General features: G+C 44.2%; 1 protein-coding gene across 4 annotated transcripts in view; it reads right to left on the reverse strand.

Moving 5' to 3' along the window:
• Positions 1–24,006, reverse strand: part of FLNB (filamin B) — a 113,867-nt gene that overhangs the window by 65,033 nt on the left and 24,828 nt on the right. For all 4 annotated transcript variants that reach the window (XM_053293802.1, XM_053293801.1, XM_053293800.1 and 1 more), the window contains exons 2-4: positions 9,897–10,145; positions 2,594–2,691; positions 1,783–1,930 (exon numbers count right to left, since the gene is read on the reverse strand). In XM_053293802.1, coding sequence (XP_053149777.1) covers positions 1,783–1,930; positions 2,594–2,691; positions 9,897–10,145 — 495 coding nt within the window. The remainder of the gene's footprint in view (positions 1–1,782; positions 1,931–2,593; positions 2,692–9,896; positions 10,146–24,006) is intronic.

The following is a 24,006-nucleotide window of genomic DNA, read 5'->3' on the forward strand; positions in this document are numbered from 1 at the left end:
TTTCAAAGCTACTAGCAGGTTACAAAGGCAATGACTGAACTATGTCCCCAGCATCTGATTATCAGAAGTATACCACTACTAAGCATAAAGGCTCCATCTTTAGTCACTGACAGATTCCACGCGCCTAGTCTGTTTTTAAAGCCATCTAATAAGATGTGGTAGCCACTACCTAAGAATACACCATATGAAATGCTTTCATCAATCAGTTTTGTTAGGCAACTTGCAGTTCTCATGCTCCAAGATCCATCATTGTTTTACACACCTTCAACATGCCACCTCTCTCTTTCACACATTTTAAAGAAGTCATTTCATTTCAGAATTCACAAGCTCTTCTCTTTCAATCTTGGGCTTCCCTGCCTCTTTCCCAAGAACCATTACTAGTTTTACCAACATTATTTTCCATGTTTTTCTGAACTCTTGACACTCCTGAGCCAGACACAAAAGTATGCATTTCACTGCAATGAAAGTAATCAAAGCCATCAGAGATCTGTCATACTAAAAATGCTGTAGTCATAATACCTATCCTAGATATGGAGATGTTTTTCACCAGTGAGAAGATAAACATTGCTGCAAGTGTTGTTACTTAAGCATCTTCCTATTTCTATACACTCTTCCAAGCAGCCTATACATCCATGAACAAGTTCTGCCTTGGAAATAATCTAAGATTCCACATTGCATCAGCTTCTGTCACAAGATAAAGCCGATACAGTTCTCCATTCTTATCAGGACTAGGTTTATCCAGAGCACAGAATTTTTTCTTCCTGTTGTATTGCTTTAACTTGTTTTTGCAAACAATTGGGAGGGTTGTTGGGACAAACAATTGGGAGCGTTTAACAAAACGTGGTGGGAGAGAGAGAATGGAAATCATGGAAAAAACCTATCTGTTATTGGCCAGAGAGTTAACGGAGTCTTGAGGAGATGGAGTCTGTGGTTTATTCAGGCAAACAAGCCTGTTGCCAAATTTTCAGAATGATAGTTGTCCAGTTTGAGCCTCTTCCAAAATGCTTTGCATGAGGTGAACTGGCTACCACCTAACCATGAGATATGTATTGAGGCTTACATGAACATCTTGGGGTGGTGATCTTCACTATTTTTCAAGTGGGGGCCACGTCGGCCAAAACAAAACACAAAAAAACCAAACTCCATGCAAGAGCCATTTTCCTCTGAGAGCTGCACTTTCCCCAGTGATGGGCAGGGGGAGTTTTGTGTGTGTGTTTAAGAGAAAGAGCCCTGTCAAGCCTCAGTAATATCTTAGAGCTGGGGGGGGGGGTTTGAATGCTGGGAAGGACTACACTTCCCAGTGCATCGTGAGCAAATGGGGGCTTGACAGGGCTGCTTCCCTTAAAAGGAGCCCATCAGCACTGCTGAAAGGATACCATGGCATGGTCCCTCTGCATGGTGTCAGAGGAGCTGTACAGAATATTTGGCTTCGGGGGAAGCTTTGCACAGGCCTAATAAATAGTCAGGAAGCTACCACTGGCTGCCAGGCCTTGCAAGGATGAACCAGGAGACACTCTGGAATAAAGCACAGGGCAACATTATTGAAGCAAGGTAGTAGGCTTGCTGAACTGGTTCTCATAAGGTTTGAGAATCTTATGTGAAAGTAGGAGTGCCTTTTGGACTATTTCCACATATTTCTGAGTCCTGGCACCATACCAAAGACATACAATAGAACTTGGAAGTTTGTAGACAAACAGGATTTAGAGAATCAAGAATCAACTGGTCTTTTAAACACAACAGTTATGAATACACTAGTGGCAAGAGGAGTGTTCTAGACCTCACCTCGGCCATACGCTCTTGCCTTCTTTGGATTCAGCTTCGGCTTTAAAGGAGCGCCTGGTTTCAGCTTTGCTTTTGGGAACTGTGACAGGTAGGTCATTACAGAGTGCTCATCCACATTTGGATGAATGATTTCTTCAGGAGCGATGACCTGATAAAAATACACAGATTTACTCAGTACTTTGCATACTCCGAGTTCATTGCATACTCCTACATGGTTGGAATCATGCCCTTTTTAAAGTGATCTAGGTTTGGAAACAGTGTTAAATAAAACCACTGCTTTAGAAGCAAGCACTTACAACACTAATCTGAACCCACATACACTGATCTTGAGCCATTTGATAGTTTACAAAAAGTCTATTAGTGCCAGTCAGAAGGATTAAGGAAGCTATGATGCCACTTGTATCCATTGCTTAAGGAAGTTGTGCACCAAGTGCACTCTGAAAAAAAGGTTTGGTTGTTGCCAAGGACAATGCCTGGGCTTCTATGCCAATGTTTTCAGCTGTGAAATTACTACTCAGTAGCACAAACCCAAATACCCAATTTGTTGACAGAAGGGCAGCTAGGTAGGTAACTGGGTCACAGTATTGACACCACAGGACTAAGTTGTTGCTTCCACTGATTCAGATTTGGACACAGACAAATTTTGCTCCATCATTTCCGTCTCAAACGAATCTCCAGCAAGAGTTTTGCAATGCTACAGTCAGCACGGACTCAAGTTGTTCTGAACTCCTGAATGCCAAAGGAGCACAGGCTCCAACATGGTGCACGACTGACAGCTTCCAGGAAAGCTGCAAGTCATTCTCTTCCCTACCTGAGGGACACCCAGCCAGTCATCTGCTTGCTGCATGGCTTCACGAGCATTATCGACAGGCTTCTTCGGATCCCAGGTTTCCCAGTCTGGGCAGAGACCTGAGGAGATAAAAGGTTTACACTTGGAACTTATAAAAGCATCTATATTAGGAGAAGGTGAAAAACCTGTCATGTATGCAGTTAACTCTTCAAAAATCTCAACATTTTTGCACACTTGAGTTGTGTAGAGGCCCCAAACTAGACAAGACCCCTTCTAACTGAGCAGAGAGACACCTTTTAAAGTGGCGATTCTCTTTATTTAGCAGGGGGAGAGTAACTGGCCCTCTCCACCCCCAGCACAGTACCTCCAGTGACTGTTGCTGGTGTCTATCTTATGTTTCTTTTTAGATTTAGATTGTGAGCCCTTTGGGGACAGGGAGCCATTTTATTTATTTATTTATTATGTCTCTATGTAAACCACCCTGAGCCAATTTTTGGAAGGGCGGTATAGAAATCGAATGAATGAATGAAGATATACATTTTGGCATTTCCATATTTTTGAACATATTGAATTAGCAGCCGTAGGGCAGAGGCCAATCTGGATTGGGACCATGGTCTCAATAAGATTGATTGATTGATTGATTGGTATACCGCCCTTCCAAAGAGCTAAAACAAATTAAAAAACAACAACTAACAATTTAAAAACATTTTAACACAATTAACCAATTACAGTGATTAAAATCCTGAAATTGAGTTTTTAATTCTAATATAAACCAGATATTAAAACCCCCAAAATTTAGGAAGCTGAGAAAGCTAGGGTGAAAAAATGGGTTTTCAGCTGTTTTTTGAAACTTGCCAGAGATGGGGAAGATCGTATCTCAGCAGGGAGCACATTCCACAATCTCGGGGCAGCGACCAAGAAGGCCCGTCTCCGTGTAGCCACCAAACAAGTTGGTAGTAACTGGAGACGGACCTCCTCAGATGACCTCAATGGACGGCGGGGCTCGTAGTGAAGAAGACGCTCTCTTAGATACCCAGGGCCTAAGCCGTTTAGGGCTTTGTAAGTTATAACTAACACTTTGTATTTTGTCCGGGAACCTATTGGCAGCCAGTGTAACTCCATCAAGTAAAGGAGTAACATGGTCTCTCCGAGATGGTCTCTTTAAATTCTCCCTTGCCAATGCCACTCCCTAGTAGAGATTCCTCCCTGAAGCTTGCATCCATGTGTGTTTCCTCCTGAAGCACAAAGCTTCAGGGGAGACTATCAGGAAAAAATGATACAGAGGAAGTGGTTAGCCACAAATACCCACACCCCTGATCCAGATCAGGGACTCTCATGCCTCTTATTTTAAGAAGTTCAGAATAAGACAGAAATGCATCATTTCTCATCTTCATTAATTTGGTCCTATGTTTTCAGCTAAACTTCTCAGACGCAAGATCTCTATAGCTTATATAGAACTTTCAAAAATTGCACAACTGGAACGCTGCGAGTGTAAGCAGGATATTGCGGATGGGAAAGTGGAGACCAATCGAGACACTGAGCCACCCCAAGAGCTATCACATCAAAACCCTTTATCTAATTGACTACACTAGCAGCTGAACCATTCAGCAGACAGCCCAGCACTCAATTCTGCCATCTATATGTATTTCCTACTACAAAATGCTCCTCATCTCACAAACAAGATGCATGAAATTTGAGTTCTGGAGACACGTGTAAAACTCCACCTATCAAATCAAGTTATTATCCAACTAGAAGTTAGCTTCTACTGAATCTTCTAGAGAGACAAGTGAAATGCAAGTTAGAGACTCCTATTCTGCCACAACTCGGCATTATGCAATTTGGTGCATTTTTGGTTTTATTTATTAACTTTATATACCACCTGACTCCAGAGGCTCCAGGCAGTTCACAAAAATAAAGACAAACAAGACCAGCTATTTAATAATTTTTTTAAAAAAATCAAAAACTACAGCAGTTAAAAATCTAAACAGCAATTACAAGTTTTAACACTAAGAAATTACTAAAAGCCTGGCTTTTAAGAAGTGTCTTCAAGGCTCTTTTGAAGGCTGGTAAAGATGTTAAACACAAATGTCCATAGGGAGCGCCTTCACAGCCTAGGAGCAACTACAGAGAAGGCTCACTCCCAAGTCACTGCCAGACGAGCTGGCGGTATATGGAGATGGACTTATCCTGATTATCTTAATGTGCGGTGGGGATCATGCAGAAGGAAGCACCCTCCCAGGTAACCCGGTCCTAAGCTATTTAGGGCTTTCAAGGTAATTACCAGCACTTTGTATTTTGCCCAGAAACCTATTGGCAGCCAACCTAATTGCTTTAAAACAGGTGCAATATGGTCTCTGAGACACCCCAGAGACCAATCTAGCCGCTGCATTTTGAACCAACAGAAGTTTCCGAAACACATACAAAGGCAGCCTCACGTAGAGTGCATTGCAGTAGTCAAGCCTAGAGGTTACCAGAGAGTACAACACAGTTCTGAGATTACTATCAAGGAATGGATGAAGCTGTCGTATCACCTAAAGTTGACAGAACACACTCCTGGCCATGGCCTCAAATTGAGAAACCAGAGTGAGACCTGGGTCCAGAAGCACTCCCAAGCTACATACCTGTTCCGGGGGGGGGGGGGGCATGCAACCACATCCAGAACAGGAAGATCTATCACTTCCCTCAAAGTATGACCCCTTACCATGAGTACCTCCGTCTTGATTGGATTCAGCTTAAATTTATCATCCCTCATCCAGTCCATTACTGCTTGTAGGAAGACATTTAGTGGGGCTATGCCATTTCTTGATGATGATGCCATGGAGAAATAGATTTGGTTGTCAGCATATTGCGGCAGGGAGGAATACTGCCGCCCCAGAAATTTCTCTTAAAAATGGAGCACCGGAGAGAGAAAAGCGGCAGAGTAGTAAGTACAACTCCCCACCCTGCCCTTAAAGCGAGACACACACACCCAGCATCGGACCGCACCTACGCAATCTGAGCACATTCCTACTTCTCCGTTGCTGCCCCTTGACTTTGGAAAGTGCTCCCTATTGAAATAAGTACCTCCCCATCTCTGGCAACTTTTTAAAAGGTGCTGACGACACATTTATTCACCCAGGCTTTTAATTAGATTTATGGTTTAAATTTTTGATGCTGGTTTTAAATGTTTTTAATCTTAAATGTTTTAATGTATAAATGATTTTAACTGTTAATTGATTTTAAATGTTTTTATTTGTTGTAAGCCACCCTGAGCCATTTTTGGCGGGGCGGGCGATAAATACATACATAAAACACCCTGCTCCAAATCTCCTGATGATCTCACCCCGTAGTTCCATGTAGATGCATCAGAGACAGGAGAGCATTGGAGACAGGATGGAGCCCTGAGGGATACCATACAATAGCTCTCATTTCAGAGAGCAACCATCTCCAAGTGACACCATCTGGAATCTACCAGAGAGATAGGAACAGAACCACTGCAAAGCAGTGCCACCTATTCCCAAATCCCCCAGATGATCCAAAAGGATACCATGGTTGATAGTATCAAAAGCTGCAGATAGGTCCACCAGAACCAACAGAATCACACTCCCTCTGTCCATTCCTTGGTAGAGATAGTTCATCAGGCTGATCAAGGCTATCTCCACCCCATAGCCTGCTCTAAAGCCAGTTTGAAATGGATCTAGATAATCAGTATCATCCAAAACTGCCTGAAGTTGATCAGCCGCTACCCCCCCACACCCCAATTATCTTTCCCAACTAAGGGAGACTGGAAACTGGCCTATAATTATCCATTACCGAGGGCTCTAGGGCAGGCTTTTTAAGCCAAGGTCTCACAATTGCCTCCTTGAAACATGGAGGCATCCTGCCCTCCCTCAGCGAGGCATTTATGATGTCAACTAGCTCATCTCTAACAACCTGCCTGGCTAGATGTTATAAGCCACATTGGGCATTGGTTCAAAGAACAAGTGGTAGGCCGAACACCTCCAAGGAGTTTGTCCACATCCTCAGGAGTCACAAACTGCAACTGATCCATTCTAATTGAACCAGAGGAAATACTGGACACCTCTGCAATTGACCCTGTCATAACCGTGGAGTCCAAGTTGGCTTGAATGAGAGAGATTTTATCTGCAAAAACATTGTTAAAAGCAATCACAGAGGAATAATAAAAAATCCAGATCTATGTTCAGAGAAGAGGGAACCTGAGTCAATCCCCTCACAACTCTGAATAACTCTGGACACGAACTTGCAGACAATTCTGCACAACAGAATTGCTTCTTTACTGCACATAATGCCAAAGAATAAGCCTTCAAATGGGCTTTGTGCAGTGTTTTATCGGATTCAAGTTGAGTCTTTCTCCTTTTACACTCTAGCCTTCTTCCTTGCCACTTCAGCTCCATAGCTGTTCAGTATACCATGGAGCTCGTTTCCAAGCAGAACTTAGAAGGTGCTTTGGGGCAATAGTGTCTACTGCCCTGGTAAACTCCCTATTCAAAGTTTCCACCAGGGCATCAACAGAATCACCAGCAGAACCAACCCTAACACCCTCCAAGGCCTCTTGGAAACCTATAGGATTCAACAGCCTTCTTGGGTGGACCATCCTGCACCCCTGAAGAGATGGGTTGTGGCCATGAGACCAACATTAATCAGATGGTGGTCCATCCGTGACAATGGAGACACTCTAGAAATCTCCACCTGTGGACGACCACTCTGCTCTAAGATAGAGACTAAATTGAGAGTGTTACCAGCAGTGTGTGTCGGCCACGAAACCAACAGGATAGGCCCATAGTTGGCGTGGCAGCTATAAACTCCCGAGCTACACCAGACAAGCTGGCCATGAAGTGACCACTGAAGTTACCCAACACCAAAAGCCTGGACAACTCCAACAACAACTCGGTGACCAGCTCCATCAGCTCAATCAGGGACTCCACTGGGCAACAGGGTGCTTGGTACACCAACAGAATCCCCAATCTATCCAGAGTCCGCAGGCCAAAATACACACACTCAGTTGGGTCCAATTGTCTCACAGGGATCTTGGTAAGGGAGATGTCATTCCGATGGATCACAGCCACTCCACCCTACTCCCTTCCCCTAACCTGCTCCACCACTGGATACCCAGTAGGGAGGAGCTGAGCCCATACTGCGCCACTAGCCTCCCCCAAGCAGGTCTCAGTTACATAAGCCACATTGGCTCCCTCATCCATGATCAAATCAGTCTTATTTTGAACCAACCTAGCATTGCAAAGGAGCAGATCAGGTTCTGAGGGTGAATGGAACTGCTCACCAAGGCCTGAGAGCTGATAGCATAACCAGAAGGGGAAACAGCTATTAAATTTCTGGTTTCCCTTCCCCTGTAATGGCCTGCTGACCTGCCAATGCCGAATCTTCTATTCTCCACTACTACTGTAACAGCCACTCCAGAACTCCCAGAAGCGCCCCCAATTACCCCACTTATACCAGAGCCCTGGCACATAGCTGTAAACAGCTGGGCAATACAGAGAAGGTGGCACTATAAGGAAGGAGTCCAAAGGAGTTTGGTGTTCAGTGTCCTGCCTGCTGGCAGCCTGCACTAGTGACCGCACCTCCAGCACAGCCTTCCTTCTTTTAAGGGCCCAAGAGCTGGAAAAGCCAACAGAGTGGCCCACCTGTCTGGTGTTAGAGCAATTAGGAAGGACTAGCTACCAAGAAGTCAAAGCCCCGAAAGAGCCTAGAGCCAACCTGCAGACCCCACCAACCAAGAGAGGGGGAGGAAGGGAGATGGAATACACACCAACCTCTCAGCGTCTCCTGCAGTCTTCCAACATGGCCTTCTAACCTCTGCACTTAGCACTATCAGTGTTTTCTGTAATCTGCTAGCAACTGATTAGGCCTTACTGCTTGAGATCAGGCTATGATCAATTTCCCCAGGTAAAATTTCTATCCTTGATTAGGTTCAGTTTGTGCCAAGGTAGTAAATCCAAGCAGCAACCCAATGGTACAGTTCTGAAAGAAGGCCTGGCCTTTTACCTCATCCAATCCAGCTTAACCATGCACTAAGCATCTCTGTGGCTGCCCCTGGGCTTTGGAATATGCTCCCTGTTGAAGAGCATCTCCCTCTCTGTTTTCAGGAAGACCCTCAAGATGCACCTGTTTTTGCAGGCTTTTAACTGGAATTAATTTTAATAACCTGTTCTATGACATGGTTTTTATCGTGTTGTGGAATTTTAGTCTGTTCTTGAGATTTTATATTGTTTTAAATTTTGTACACCTAGAGATTTACATATCTGGCAGTATAAAAATAAATGATAAATACATTTACCATCTTATAGCCAAGTACCAATTTATCTGTATTTTCCAGTATGCTGTTCCAGTTTTGTTTCTAATAAAACTGAAGACTGGTTATCTGAATTTGTGAGAGACTGAAAGAGTTTAGTAGACTAAATAGACATACATCAAGGCCAGGATAAACTCTACAGACTACAAGGTGGTAGCTTTACCTCATTCCTTTTGGTACTGGTTGTAGCAATACTGGAAGCCACTAAAGTGATGCAAGAGCTTTGTTACTAGTACAAGGGTGTTGCACTTTCCTCCAAGATTTCAAAACCTCTCTCAAAAAGCCTTTAGAACCTATGCAATACTTCCTGAAGCCAAGAGCTTGTTCAACTACGTAATACTGTAATCAGACATTTATACACCAAGATATTTAAGATGCACTCTAACAGCCCCCCACCTTCAACTAATGTGGATTTTTGTAATGTGCATCTTCCACTAGGGGGTTTGTGACCATCCAGCCATTTACAGCTTATTTTTACAGGGCCAGTTCCAACATGATGCAGAACCAGAGTTAAATCTCAGTTCCACACATCTAGTTTTGAGCATGTATGTCTGTCCCTCCACTGCCTGCAAGCAGTAGAGAAAAATCTATTTCTGAGTAATGTTAAACCAAGATAGTTCATGATGTCTGAACCAACTGCTCTTGGCTTGTTCCAAAGTGCTTGAAACAAAGCTCTGCAACCCACTTCAAGACATAAGTTGCATATCCCTGTTTATTTCAAACACATAGGATAGAACAAGCCAAAAGCAGTCTGTTCAGACTTCATAACCAATCTTGGAGTAACAGAAGAATTCTTCTGACTCACATGTGAACACAGGATGGGAAGCATGTGCTCCTGAGGCATGGATACATTCAGGGAACCAAGATCCAACCCTGGTTGCGACATCTACAGTGGCCCACAGCTATAGGTTCCATGCCATGTACTTCCAAAGGAAGTGACTCATTTACATGTGGATTATTATGATAACCCAGATGTTCTCGACAAGGGAGCAAGGCAAAGAGTAATCAGATACTTACCTGGAGCACAACTATCAACAAGGGCACCCAGTGCTTTGCCATCCTGCCAGTTTTGGTTGAAGTTTGTTATTGGCAAGTATGGGATTTTGTTCTGAATCCATCCCAAGAGTCTCTGCTTAGGAGTCTGTTTCTTGGCATCATCATCTCCTTCATCTTCCCACACGGGCATAGAGATGGAGTAGTGGAGAATAAGGGTCCATACCAGTCCTAGGATTAGCTTCAAATTTCCATCAACAATAGCTTTACTATCTGAAAAGAGAAGATAAACAACTAGTCAAACCATCTGATTAAGTAGCAATTTTAGACGACAGATGCTTTCAAATAAGTTAAGCTGAGTGTTGTTTGCTATATTGAGCCAATAATACAACCATTATCCTAACCTGTATGAATAGTAGCGACAGCCATGCCCCCCCCCCAAACACACATACACCCCAGCTCTAGACAGAAAATGGATTATGGCACAGCAGTATCAAGCCCATACAACAATCCATCATCATTTAAGCAACTTCTTCAAAATTTCTATTTGGGTCATGCCAAAGACTCTCCTGCAAGCTGCTAGATCTCACTGGTTCCATGTCAGACTACTGTCTCCAGCCAAATCTTTTACCAATCTATGCAAATCTATGTATACAGCAGTGACAGCAGGTAGTAAACCAATCCCATGTTTTGACACAACTATAAAGAAACAATCCTTTGATCCAATTCATTCTTTGAGAGAACCATTCATAAAACTGTTTAAATGTTTCATCCATCTTCCTGGAGAGACAAAGTTACCACTTCATGCACAGTTAGGCAGACCAAGTGCCACAGAGTAAGGATGCGCACAATGTTCCATGGGTGAAACGTTTCGCTTCAGAACAGGCCATTTTGAGGGTTCCCAGCTCGAAACAGAAGCTCCTTTCAAAGGGGGGACTGTTTTAAGCGCAGAAGGGAACGACCCGTTCTGAGGCAGAACATTTCAACCCATTCTGAGTGCTATTTGGAATTCAAAATGGCACCCGCGCATGTGCAGAAGAGCACCATTTTGGAATCCAAAATGGCGCTCGAAATGGGGTCATTTTGTCCGAACAACCAGCTCACCCGGTTGTTCCAACTTAACAAGCTACAGATTTTGCATTCTGTTCCAAGCATGCAACGGGAAGTAGATTTCATTTCATATACAACCCTACGACAGAGTTTAGGTTGGAATAAGCCAGGACATCAGAGGCCTCAAGAGGTTCCTCCCACAATTTCTTGTTCAGAATTCAAAGCAGCCAACATGTAAGGCAGAAGCTATCAATAAGCAATCTACTCCAGATTCAAATTCTGTGCTAGTTCAGACAGTGTACATTAACACACAACTGCTTTGTGAATACTGTGATGTTTGTAGTACACGCATTGGAGGCAATCTCATAAAAGGAGTCAACATTTCAGATTACGAGTCACTGCATCCAGGTTCACCTGCTTTCCATAGCAAGCTACAATGTGAACACTTGATTTGAACTCATACCAAGAAAGAATGGCCATCCTTATCAGATTACACACTGAATTAAGAGTTCTGGCATGGATTTGGAGATTTAACACAAATCCAGGAGAAAGACACACCACACTGCAAAAGATACAGTTACCATTCACCTACATCTCAACTTAGTGGGAGATTTCTCTAGCTGATTAACTACTAGCATAGCTTCCTTGAGCAAATATTTGTTTTAAACCAAGTGTGTTACATGGGAGAATCTAACAAAAATAGAGACTGATCCAAGCAGTAGTCATGCTGTAGATTCTAGAAAAAATATTTTACACTACTACATTTCTTCCCCTTTGCCCATTTTGGGCCATTGCTTATTCACATCTAAACGAAGGTTCATTATACTCAAGTATTTTTCCCCTGGGTCGCTAAGCTGTTAGAAATTCTACTACTATGCTAGAAATTCCTCAGGGTCCAAGAACCAATCTTTGCCCTGGACACTACAGGATTAGTGAAACCAGCAGGCAAGACTAAAAAACATGTTCCTAAAATGATAGGCTGACAAGTTGGATTTGGAGAGCTAGCTTCCATTCCAGATATTGTTATATGCACCCCAATCTTCATGGCTATTTTTTTTTACTGTATTCTACAGGACCCTGATATTTATAGACCTCCCCAATGCTATAAGCTCTGTGTAACCATCCCCAATATTTCTTGCTGTCATATTAAATCTGAACACAAGATTGCTTGTTAGCAGTTGTAAGAGAAAGCTGCATCAAGATCACCAAACACTGAGTGTGCCGATTTATGAACGGCCTTATTAAACACACCAAGTACTTTTGATTAATGGGACTACTGTCAGTTACTTTGATGTAGTAGAGTCAAAAACGTAGATAATAATGAGCTTTCGTCTAACCTGTGTACTCCTGTTATAGCTTGCTAGTTTTGATGCATTATGTTTATAGTTTATAATCGTCACATTTGTAATATTCCTGATGTATCTAATACTTTATGCTTATTGTTTAACAAGCTGGCAATCTATGATCTTCACATCTGAAATATGTATTACTGTACAATATTCAGGTACTTGATATACGTGCCGCATTTGGTTAATTAGTGCAAATATTACCTCATCCCCTTCCCCTAGTTTGGGACCTTGACCAACCAGTGGCATCTACTGGTCAAGGTCAAAGACAGGAGTTAAAGCAAGAAAAAGGAAAGTTGGCTGAACAACTTGGAGTGCAGAAAACTAATTATGACTAATGAGAGAGAGAAAGAGGAAGAACATCCAATACCTTAACTTGAAAGGATGATGTTGGAGTCGCCATAATTACATCCTTGAAAGAGGTGAAGGTTGACCCCATTGAACCATCTGAAAAGTATAACCTGAGGACTCCAGACCCAGCTCAGAGAGAGGGAAAGTCAAGAAGACACATCTTCACCCTCTCCCTGCTGCAGCCCCTGCATATCAGCTTCTATACTTCATTAAATTTTAGTGTTTTTAATCTGTTTTTATGAATTTTAAAATATTTTTATACTATGTTTTAATTTGTAACACACCTAAAGATTTCTATACGATAGAAATGCAATCAAATCAATAAATCTTTTCACACCCTAGTATATCACTGACAGAATTAGCAAGTTGGCCACTTGCCGATTCCCTGCATCTCTGCTAATGAATTTTCCTTATCCTATCCCCCACCCCCACAGCATCTTTTCTTCTATAGATAACCTGCATGTATCAGAACAGATACACTAGCCTTGCGTGCCAGGATTATGTTTACTGTCCCTCTCCAAATCTATTTCCTTAAGTAAATTGGTAAAGTATATCCTTTGTGTGGTTCCTTAAGTCTCCTCACACCCCCATTGGTCTGGATCCCTGCAGTCTGGGCATCCCCGAATCCCTTGGAAGTTGCACAAGCCCTGTGGACTTTGATATGTTAGTGAAACCTCTGGATATAGTCTAATAATACAGACTGGTTCTAGTCTAGTAAGACAGATTGGACTCAGTCTAGTCCTGACAGACTGTCTGTGACCCCACAAGGTGTAGCAAGTTAAGAACATAAGAACAACCCTGCTGGATCAGGCACAAGGCCCATCTAGTTCAACATCCTGTTTCACACAGTGTCCCACCAGATGCCTCTGGGGGGCCCTCTCTCCTGCTGTTGCTCCTCTGCAATTGGTATTGAGAGGCATCATGCCTCTGAGGCCGGAGATGGCCCACAGCCATCAGACTAGTAGCCATTGATAGACCGGTCCTCCATGAATCTGTTTAAACCCCTTTAAAGCCATCCAAGCTGGTGGTCATTACCACATCCATAACCTGGAAAACAGGACAACAGAGAAAGCCCACTTGGAGTGTAACAATACTGAGCAAACAAAATGCAAGAACTCACAAAGCCTATTGAAATGACATACCAAAATAAATCTGCAAGTCAAGAACTGATGGGTCAGTCTATGGCAAAGAGTGACTATGGCTAAAATGTCTTCAGAAGTAGTATGCACCAGCAGCCTAGTCAATAGCAAAATCAAATCTCACACTGAGTTGCTTTCCATTAGTCACAAGTTGAATCCCTGATATTTTCATCCAAATACTTTTGCAAGGCCCAGCTAATGAGGGCACAGCCTTCACTACTCTTGGACTTACCAAGAGAGGACATTATTTACAGTATACACCTGTCACCAGTTTACTGTGATGTTGCCGGCCCCAAGCAATAACATCTTGCATAGGCAATCAGCAGTGGAATTTATATCTAGCCACTATAGTTCATGAATTGCAATCTTCAACTGCTTAAGCAATGAAACAGTCTGAGGTACTAAGGTTCATAGCCCGAGGAAAAACATTTGGTTACATTGCAACAGTTAGGTAGTAGAGATGTAGATGAGACTTATAGAAAAGCAATTAGCCCTGTTTAATTAGCTTTGAGGCTTCATTGTAGCTTTTACTATGCCATGTCTTTAAAAACCAATTTCAAGGTGTCATGTCTTATTATTCAATTCAGTACACAGCCATGTAGTACACAGCTTGTAAAAGCTAGGGATTGTCATTCCTGCTCACAGAAATAAACAAAATTTGCAAAAGTGTAGAAATCCATGGTTTCACAAGATGAGGGAGCATCTCATTTCACACAAAGGTCTTGCTAATCCTGAAGATCTTTACTATGGAAAGCCCTCTTCAGTCATTGCATCTGTCAAGCACTAAAATATCCAAGCAAGCCCTACCTCCGCACTGAAAAGCTGTTCCCTGCTCTGTCCCCGAACTACAGTAACTCATTTGCAAGGACAAAAATTATACCCAGGCAGACTTGGTTCCTGTGGCAGTATAGCACTCCCCATCACAGAGTGTATATCTTCCTGGTTATACCATTAGTCTCTTGACAAACTTGGAGGACAGAGCAAGTCTACAGAGTGTAGGGCTTGCTTGGCAGTCTGACACCTTAAGAAACATTGGTCTTACTGTGAAAGGTTCTTTTTCACAGCTGAGGAGGTCATCCTCCAAAAGTATGGGCTGTAGACCAAGCATGCACCAATGACGGACCAGTTTAGAACTGAAGGAGTGGCTAGCTTCCTGCCTGGGAGGTGGAAACACCCCAGTTCCAGGATTGACGTGCTCCAACAAAAAGGTAAGAGAAAAAACAGTATACGCATGCCAGAGACAGGGATACAAGTGAGAATACATAAAGCCTGCAAAGCTCAAAAAACCCTGGAAGTCACCTCCGCTCATACACAAAATCATCCCATCATCAAAAGAAAATAAATATGAACATCCCTGGGTGGGCCAGATGACCTCCTCGGCTATGAAAAAGAAGCTTTCACAGTAAGACTGCTTCTTTTTCCACAGGTCAAGGTCATCCTCCAAAAGTATGGAACATACCCAAGCCGATGAAAAACCGGCGGGGGAGGGGACACAGAATGACATGATGTGAATCAGACTACTTACTGGAGGACTGTGCGACCGAGGGCAGCCTGAGCCTCATGGAACGATGAAATCTTGTAATGCTTTGTGAACAGCATCAGGGAAGACCACCTGGATGCTTTGCAAATGTCCAACAAGGGAGTGTTAGCTGAGAAGGCCACAGAGGTAGCCGCGCTATGGGTGCAGTGAGCTGTAACACCACAGGTAGATTGAGGGACTCATAGGCTAAAGAAATGCAAGATTTATCCAACTAGAGAATGTGCTCTTAGAGACGTTGGCGCCAAGGGACAACTGGTGGAAGGATACAAACGGAGTGAGAATGCAGGAATGCTTTGGTCCTACATGAATAGATTCATAGGTCATGGTGAATGTCGAGTGAGTTCCTTAGGATAAATTGGAGATGGACAGACTGATGGAAGGACCACATCTTGTGATAAATGAAAGGTGGAATTCACCTTTGGCAGGAAGGTCAGGTCTTGTTTTAGGAACACGGCATCAGGCTGGGAGATGCAGAGCTCTTTACAGATGGAAAGGGCTCTGAGCTTGGAGACCCTATAGGCAGAAGTTATAGCCACCAGGAAGAGGACTTTGAAGGGGGGAAACTAAGGTCGACTTCTGATAAGGGTCTGATTGAGCACCTTATTCAAGTTCCACGTAGGAAACTTGTGGATAGTAGGGGGAACCAGGTTAGAGGCCCCCTTGAGAAACCTCCAGAAATGAGGGATGAAGCTGGGAAGAGGTTCCTGACAATAAGTGAAGAAAGAGCCAACATCCATCATCTCAGGGTGCTGGTGTGAACGCCCATGTTGAGGCCAACTTGGAAGAAGGATAGGACTTCTGGAATGCTCACCAACAAGGGATCCACTTGTTTCCTGCATGCCCACCTGGAAAATGCAGTCCAGGAGGCCTGATATATGTGATTCGTTAATGGGCGCCTGGAGACCAAGTTCTAACTTGAACAGAGGTGGAGTAACTATTCTGCGCTATTGCGCACTCAACCTCCAGGCGGATAGTTGGAGCCACTGGTTCCAGATAGAGGATGCGCCCTGCCCTTTGAGCAAGAAGATCTGGGCGTAGGGGTAGGCTCCATAGAGGGCTGATTGCACTGTTCTGGCCATGGAGACCATGGTTTTCTGATCTTCAACTTTCAATCAGAATCAGCTCTGTTCTTTCGACACGGAGCTTTTGAATGAGTTTGCAGATGACTGCCATCAGGGGAATGCATGAAGGAGGCCAGACAGCCAAGGAGTTGTCAGGGCATCTGTTGCTTCCGCCCGTGGAGAGAAGAAATGGAAGAAGAATTTGGGATGTAGATGGTTGTGAGGGGAGGTGAACAAGTCCACCTGTGGTTTCCCAAAGCAACAAGTGACCTGAAGAAGAACCTCCAGATGCAGAGACCACTCTGCCAGGTCAATGGACTGGAGGCTGAGCCAATCTGCCTGAGTGTTTGCGACGCCCTGGGTGTCGGATGAAATGGTTGAACTGCTTCAGGTTCAAGTCTGTCCTCCAAGACCCATCCATTTTTGGTAATAGAAAGAAAAGAAAATGGACACAGCCATAACTCAGTCGGCGGTACAGGTTCGATGGCATTGATCTGGACTAGCTGTTGAATGGCCAGACTCATCTGAAGATGTCTGTTTGGATACAATATACAATACAATGAATATTTATATACCGCTTTTCAACTCAAGTTTCCAAAGCAGTTTACACAGATATAAATAAATAAAACGGCTCTCTATCCGCAAAGGCCTCACAATCTGAAAAGAAAAAAGAAACATAAGATCGACAACAGCAACAGTCACTGCAGGGATACTGTGCCGGGGATGAACAGGGCCAGTTGCTCTCCCCCTGCTGAGATGGAAGGGACAGGAGGATGTTCCTCCTCCCCGCTGCTAGGGACGTGTACGGAACCAGTTCAGAGGCCCTTTATAGGCCTCCAAATCAGCTGCGGGAGGTACTTCTGGTTTGAAGGCGGGTGGTGGTGGTTCTGCGTTAAGGGTAGGGGAAGGTGCACTTACCCCTCCCTCAACTTTTCCCCTGCAGGAGCTCCGTGTTTTCAAAGTCCAGCAGCATACTTCCTTGCCACCCCGTTGCCCCCTTTACCAGAAGTAGGCAGAAGTATCTGATGTATCTGTGTGTGCCAGATGCATGAGCGGGCACATTGGGCACACGCACCCGCATGTCGGATACTTCTGCCTACTTCTGGTAAAGGGGGAAAGCAGGAAAGCAGGAAGGTATGCTGCCGCCCCAGTGGACTTTGAAAACACGGAGTGCCAGCAGGGGAAAGCGGAGGGAGCAGTAAGTGCAACCTCCCCCACCCTTAAAGCAGAACACCCCCTGCCTTTGAGCCTGCCCCACCCAGTTCCATGTACATCCCTACCCACTGCTGCCACTGGTTGCGCCATGAAGGGTGGCAAGCATTGGACCGCTTGTCTCTAGGAGAAGGGGCTGGAGCCCTGGAAAAACTTCTGAAGAAATGAAAGGGCTGGTTATTAAACCTAGATGGCCTTCGAAAATTCCTGCATAGAGGGCCTTCATTTTATCTCTGGTCTCGACCAGAATTGGGTCAAAGGCCTCACCAAAAAGCCTGGCAGCTGTGAATGGAGTGGAAAAAAGGTTAAGTTCGCTCTAGAATCCACATTCTAATGCTTAAGCCATAAGGAACAATGGACCGCCACCCCTGAGGCCATAGCCCATGATATGTACTGGATGCAATCCAGATTGGAATCAACCATAAGGGATGTTCCCTTGGCTAACTTGTTCAGACCCTGATGGAACGTGGTGAGTTCAGGGGCCACCATGGCTGTAAGTTCTTTAACCCAGAGCACGGAAGCCCCGGCAAAGATAGAGTTAGTGGAAGCCACTTTGATCATGGTGGCAAAGGCCAAATGGTTCTTGTGTAGGAGGAGGTCACACTTATGATCTTTGGGTGATTTAAGCTGTTCATCCCCTTCCTTAGCTACCATTGAGGCCTAGACAAGCTGAGCCACAGGATAATCCACAGAAGGCACAGCCAGAAGGAAAAAGACATCCTGGAATAAATTGTAGAGTTTTTTTAGGAATAAACCCAACTGGCTTGGAGGAGGTGGGGACAGCCCACTCTGCTAACATTACCTCTTCGAAGAGGGGGGAAGTGAACAGGAGCAATGAGTGTAGAGCTGGAAGGAAAAACATGATCAAGCGATGAAGATGATTGAGTCGCCTCCAAGGGAGTAACATCATTGATAGCATATTTAGGCTTAGAGAGCATAATTTCAGAGTCCGAGGAAGAGAAAAAGCAAGTATATTCAGGGATGGGGGTGGGAGCATTCTCATCTGAGAGTTCACCCTTGTCCTTATCAGATAGAGATTCATTATTAGCCTTGCTCAAAATTTTCTCCTGGACAGATACAAAGCCTGAAGTATGGGGAGGGGGGGCAGGTTGACAGGAGGTGGAGGATTAACCTGAGGTGAGTTCGGAGAAGGAGCAGGACGTCTGAGGGAGGGAGCCCTATCAGAAGATGAAGAGGGGGATCTGGCCCTCTTTTTTTCCCCTACGCAAGCCCTTGGGATGAGGTTGCAAACAACCCCTTTCATTGGCTGGAATGGGCTGCCCCAGCAGGCTAGATGCTGAAGAGGGGGACCTAGAAGGGTGGCAATTAGCCCTAGGGGCAGACAGGCAGGGAGGAGGGGGGCTGGGGGGAAATGATTATAAAGTGGGGTGAGATGCGTCCAGATAAGCGAAAACAGTGTCTTGCGACAAACTCTCCAAGCCAAGCCACGATATCTGGTGGGAATGGGTTACCGCCAGGTATGGCTGCAGTATTCACGTCCAATGGCTTCTTGGGAGGAACGCAGGGCCCCACCAGGTCAGAAGGCCACTCAAGGTGGTCCGGGAGCGGGGCGGAGAGGAGCTCTGGAGGATGGTCTGCTGGTGTTGCCAGGCTGCCATGGTGGGGGCACCGTGAGAGGTGTGGGCTGTTCCCCTTCCAGCGGAGGGATCGTGGCTGGGACAAGCAGCACAAAGGGATCAGGCTCTGTTAGGAGAGCCCAAGACTCAATTATCTCCTCAAGCAGAGCGAGAGGAGGGATTGGCAGCAGCATCCGGTGTAGCGGCCGGAGTAGCGGCCGGAGTAGTGGTCTGCGTGACGTCTAGTTCTTCAGCAGCCGACAAGCAGTGAGGCGGGCATTTGTCGCAGGCTGCTTGTAACAAAAGCTACTCGCTCAGGCAAACTGCTGTAGCCAGCACAGAGTGCTTCTTCAGGGACTGCCCCCACTTGCTTTGCTCGCATCGTCTAGGTGCCTAATTTTCTTTTTGGCCTTCTTCAAGACCTCCGCAGATTCGCTGTGGGGCATTCGAGAAATGTGCGCAGCACGCTCCCGCTCTGGTGAAGGCGAGCGGGGTTGTTTTTTGGCAGGGGCGGTCCCCGCTGGAGAGATCTACCCCTTGAGTCTGAGTGTGGACCTTCTGACAGAGAGCCCTCTAAGGGGGCTCCGGTGTGCCAACACTGCATCACGCAGCTAACAAACCAAGAAGCCGAAAATGGAAGTAGAAAAAACCAAAAGGACTGAATAAAAAGAGCAAATTTAGAGTATTCTGAGATGGGTTTCTGACTTCCTTCCCACCCTGGCACAAGGCTACAAGAGGGAGAGGGAGATAATCAAATTTTAAGAAGCTAGCCAGCAACAGTTATAGTAAGGAAAAGAGAGGCGCAAACACACAGACCAATTCAAAGAGCAAAGACAAGACCAGAACTGGGATGTTGCCGCCTCCCAGGCAGGAAGTTAGCCACATCTTCAGTTCTAAATTGACTTTGGAGCATGCTCAGTCAACAACCCATACTTTTGGAGGATGATCTCCTCAAGCTGTGGGAAAATGTGTTTTCTTAGTAGAAACTATTTGCTTTGTATTAAGCCCCAACATTTTACCTCTGCATTCACTTACTGAACCTTCATTTTCAAATATAGAAACACTTTAGGCATGATCTTAAAATCAATTGGAGAGGTATGGTGTAAGATTTAAATCTAGAGTTTACTTAAACACCATAATCCAAGCCAGCATTAGTAGTCAATTGTTGGGCAGCTGTAGGGATATGTATGAAATTGATTGATTTCTGGCCATTTTGGCAAATGGCCAAAAAAAGAATCACTGACCCAGAATCCACTACCAGCACAGGGCCTGTATTGTAGTAAAACTGACACAAGTTGCTCTCACACACAGTTATGACTGTCACGTTCCTAGCATTGCCATAGCCATAAGCCACATTTTGATCTAGTACAACACTTCCCAATGCAGACTGCAGAGCAGACCAGAGCAGTGAGAGAAGCACAAGTTAGTGTCAAAGCCAGACATTGAGCTCATCACAGCAATCAGCAAGAAATCTCACACACAGAGCTGCCACTGTCCATTTCTCGCCACGACACTATCTCACAAACAAAACAAACCAGCACGCAAGGAAGGCACCCAAGTTCTGCTTGGTGCTGCCTTAGTCTGAGATCCAAAAACTATATCACAAAACCCATGAACAAGGACAAAGGCAATGATAACAGAGGCACAACGCAGGTAGTGACCAAATTAAACATGTAATAACAAATACCCACAGGCACCCATATTATGACAATAAATGAATACAGTGATAAGGGCTAAACAAGCCCCACATGATAAAGAATGTTGAACTAGCAACAGTCACTGGAATGCTGGTCAAACGATGAAATATATGGTGCTGCTGTGCCGAAAGACAGTCCTCAAGAATGCGAAGTGCTGCACTCTGAACAAAAACCTTCGCCTGAAAGGCTAGGCACAGAATTCTTGAAAGTAGAACTGGAATCTTGACAGACTTCCTAGGTTGTGGTCTGTTTCGTAAGTATCTTCATCAGAAGTATGGTAATCTGTGCACCAATGATCATAATAATGAAGCCTCAATCACACAAAATACATGGTGAAAACATGTAATAAATACAAACACACCAACCTTAAATCTGGAAAAGCCTTGTCACTAAAAGCAGCATCCCACCACCGTGCCTGCTCGGACATGCTATGCTCCTTAATGAATGATGCTTAAACTTAGAGTTAAATACTCTCCCCAACCATCAATCAATTATACAATGAGTGGGAATATAAGATCAGCTGTGCTGATTTTATTATCCCTTTCTTTGTAATATAATTATTTAAAGGAAACAGGAGAAGTCACAATTAACATTTAACCCATTGGGTATACATGTATTGAACTTGTGAATAAAAAATGATTCTTTTTGAAGAAGGATCCTCTGCTTATCTTGTTTGTCGAAGGACCTTGGTGTAAATTTAAACAGCACAAAAAACTTGAAATCATCGGGTGAGTCTGAGATCCAGCAAAACCAGATAGTTATAGCAGCAATAGCACAGCATATTATACTTGGACAAAAGAAAACCACAAAATTACATCTACCTTCCTCTTCTCCTGATGTATCCTCTTTAAGAGAGGCACACTGCAAGAGCTCTCTGTCTCCCAGTCCCTTTGAATACATCTTGAAATTCCCTCCTTTTGTGTTCCTCCTCCCTCCCCACAGCCAATGGGGGCACAGTTGCCCATGACATTTGATTTGTATGATAACAAGCCAACCAAGCAGCAAGGAGATTGCAAGCCAATTGGAAGCCTGTGCCAGAAAGCCAACCAAAGGAAAAACAGGCCTCCAAAATGGAGCTCGAAACATCAAATTGTTTTGATCGAATCAGGATTGTTCTGCTCCGAGCTCAAAACAGGCCCTTTATTTAAAGGGTGTTCTGTTTCGAGCTTGAAACAGCACATTTTGAGTCTCAACATTCTGCAAATCCCTAGCCAGTTGCCAAGGGGCCTCTGATAGACCCGCGGGTGATTTAAGACCACTGTGCCCATAACATCCATGTGGGGTTGATGGAATTACTCTTGGGGCTCACTCAGGTAGAAGGCAGCCTACGGAGACCAGTTTGCACAGGGTCCCCTGAAACTCTGGACTGACCCCAATGGCAGTGCAATAAGTTGCTTAGTAATTATGAATTGATAGTGAAGTTATCAGAGAATGTTTACTAGTAGTCTCAGGACTACTAGTAAATGCCGGCAACTCTGAACAGGAAGCCAAGTGCTTGTACTTTATCACAAGCAACCAGAATTTTTTTGGAAGCCACCAAGTCTACTGCATTTGTTCTGGCAAGACCTCCACGTGGTCTGGCATATTTGTCAAGGACTAGAGATCTTCCCAAAGGGTTTATCATGAGCATAGTTTGCCACTGTTGAAATATTCCAAAAACAAGCTCAAATGCCATTTGAGTGTGGCATTTAAATTTGCTCTCAGTTGTTTCAATATAGTGTAGGTCACTATATAAACTTTTTAAAGCTGATCAGCATTTCAGTGATGATATTCTGCTCTACTCCTACTTATCACAGCCCACTATCAAATCAATATAGCTGATTAATACCAAGACTGAGCAAATCAGTGTGTACTCTTATCCCTGGGAATTCAAGACTAGAAACCAGTTAAATATTTTTAAGAAGAGTCCCACACAGGATTATTCAGGTTTATTACAGGATTTGCTGGTGGGTTAAGTTGCTTTCAGAATTAAGTTGCACTTTAAGGAGCTTGTTGGACACACCCAAGGATGTCGAACTTTCTATCGAGTTAGTCATTCACCACCTGTTGCAGCACAAACTGCTTTCAGGATTCCCCCAAATGTGGCTTACCATTAAAAAGGACTGCTGTTCAAGGCATGTTTATAGCCCTATAGTTCTATGGGTTTAGGGCTCACCTCAGTTTAAGAGCTAAATGAATTAGATACATTTTCTTTGAACTTTGTCCTGCTGCAGTACTACAAGGAATTTGCTGTTAGACAATTAGCGGAAACATGATAAGCTACTGTAGTCAGTTTCCTAGGTAACTGGATTACATAGAGGAGCTGTGCTTTTTACTGGCATGAGCAAGGGAGAGATTAGAGCATGGGCAAAGGAAGGACAGTATCCTTCTCAAAGCGATTTGGCAGCCTGCAACACATAGGCTAACTGTTGGTCTTCGAGGCATAAGACAGCTACTCTGCAAGTTGACTAGACAGAAGTGGCCTAGGACTATGGTGCACAAGCTTCGGATGTAATGCTATGAGCGGTCATCCTCACCTTGCTTCCGGCTCTGGAGCACTGACAAAAATGCAGAAAGCTTGCTTCGAACCGTTTTTTAAGTTTTTACATTTTAAATCTGTAATACTGGATATATCCTATCGCTACTATTTTATATTGTATTCTTTATATTATGCATCAGCCACCTTGGCCTTATATTTGGAGGAAGAGTGGGATAAATCCAAAAAGCCAAGTGTTTTTCTACAAAGAGTGTAGGGACCTGTAGTAAGTGGCAGTCCAGAGCCTTGTTAACATACTTTCTAATAGATACCTCAAAGAAATCTTGCACATGGTTAAAGACCAGTTACCAACTGCAATTTTAAATGACAGGCTTGACCACCACTGGAGTATACTTTCATACATGAAGTGCTTGGTACTCTAATTGTGCCCTTTCCAAAAGGAATCCGTGGTTATGAGTTCAGAAACTGCTAACCACCAAGGGTGTACATTTTACTGAACTTAAAGGATGTTGTAGAGAAGGTTCTGCAGTAATGCATATCTCTCTCTCTCTCTAAGCATGCTCTCTGTTAAAATCATTATCCACATCCTCCATGGGGAAAGTATGTCCTTAGATCAGTTGAAGATTTTTAGTATCTCTTTAGTGCACACTAGCCTACTTCCACTGCCTCTATCTGAAGCTGTCTA

Source organism: Hemicordylus capensis, chromosome 2, assembly GCF_027244095.1.
Source record: "Hemicordylus capensis ecotype Gifberg chromosome 2, rHemCap1.1.pri, whole genome shotgun sequence".
In the NCBI taxonomy this organism is placed as follows: Eukaryota; Metazoa; Chordata; class Lepidosauria; order Squamata; family Cordylidae; genus Hemicordylus; species Hemicordylus capensis.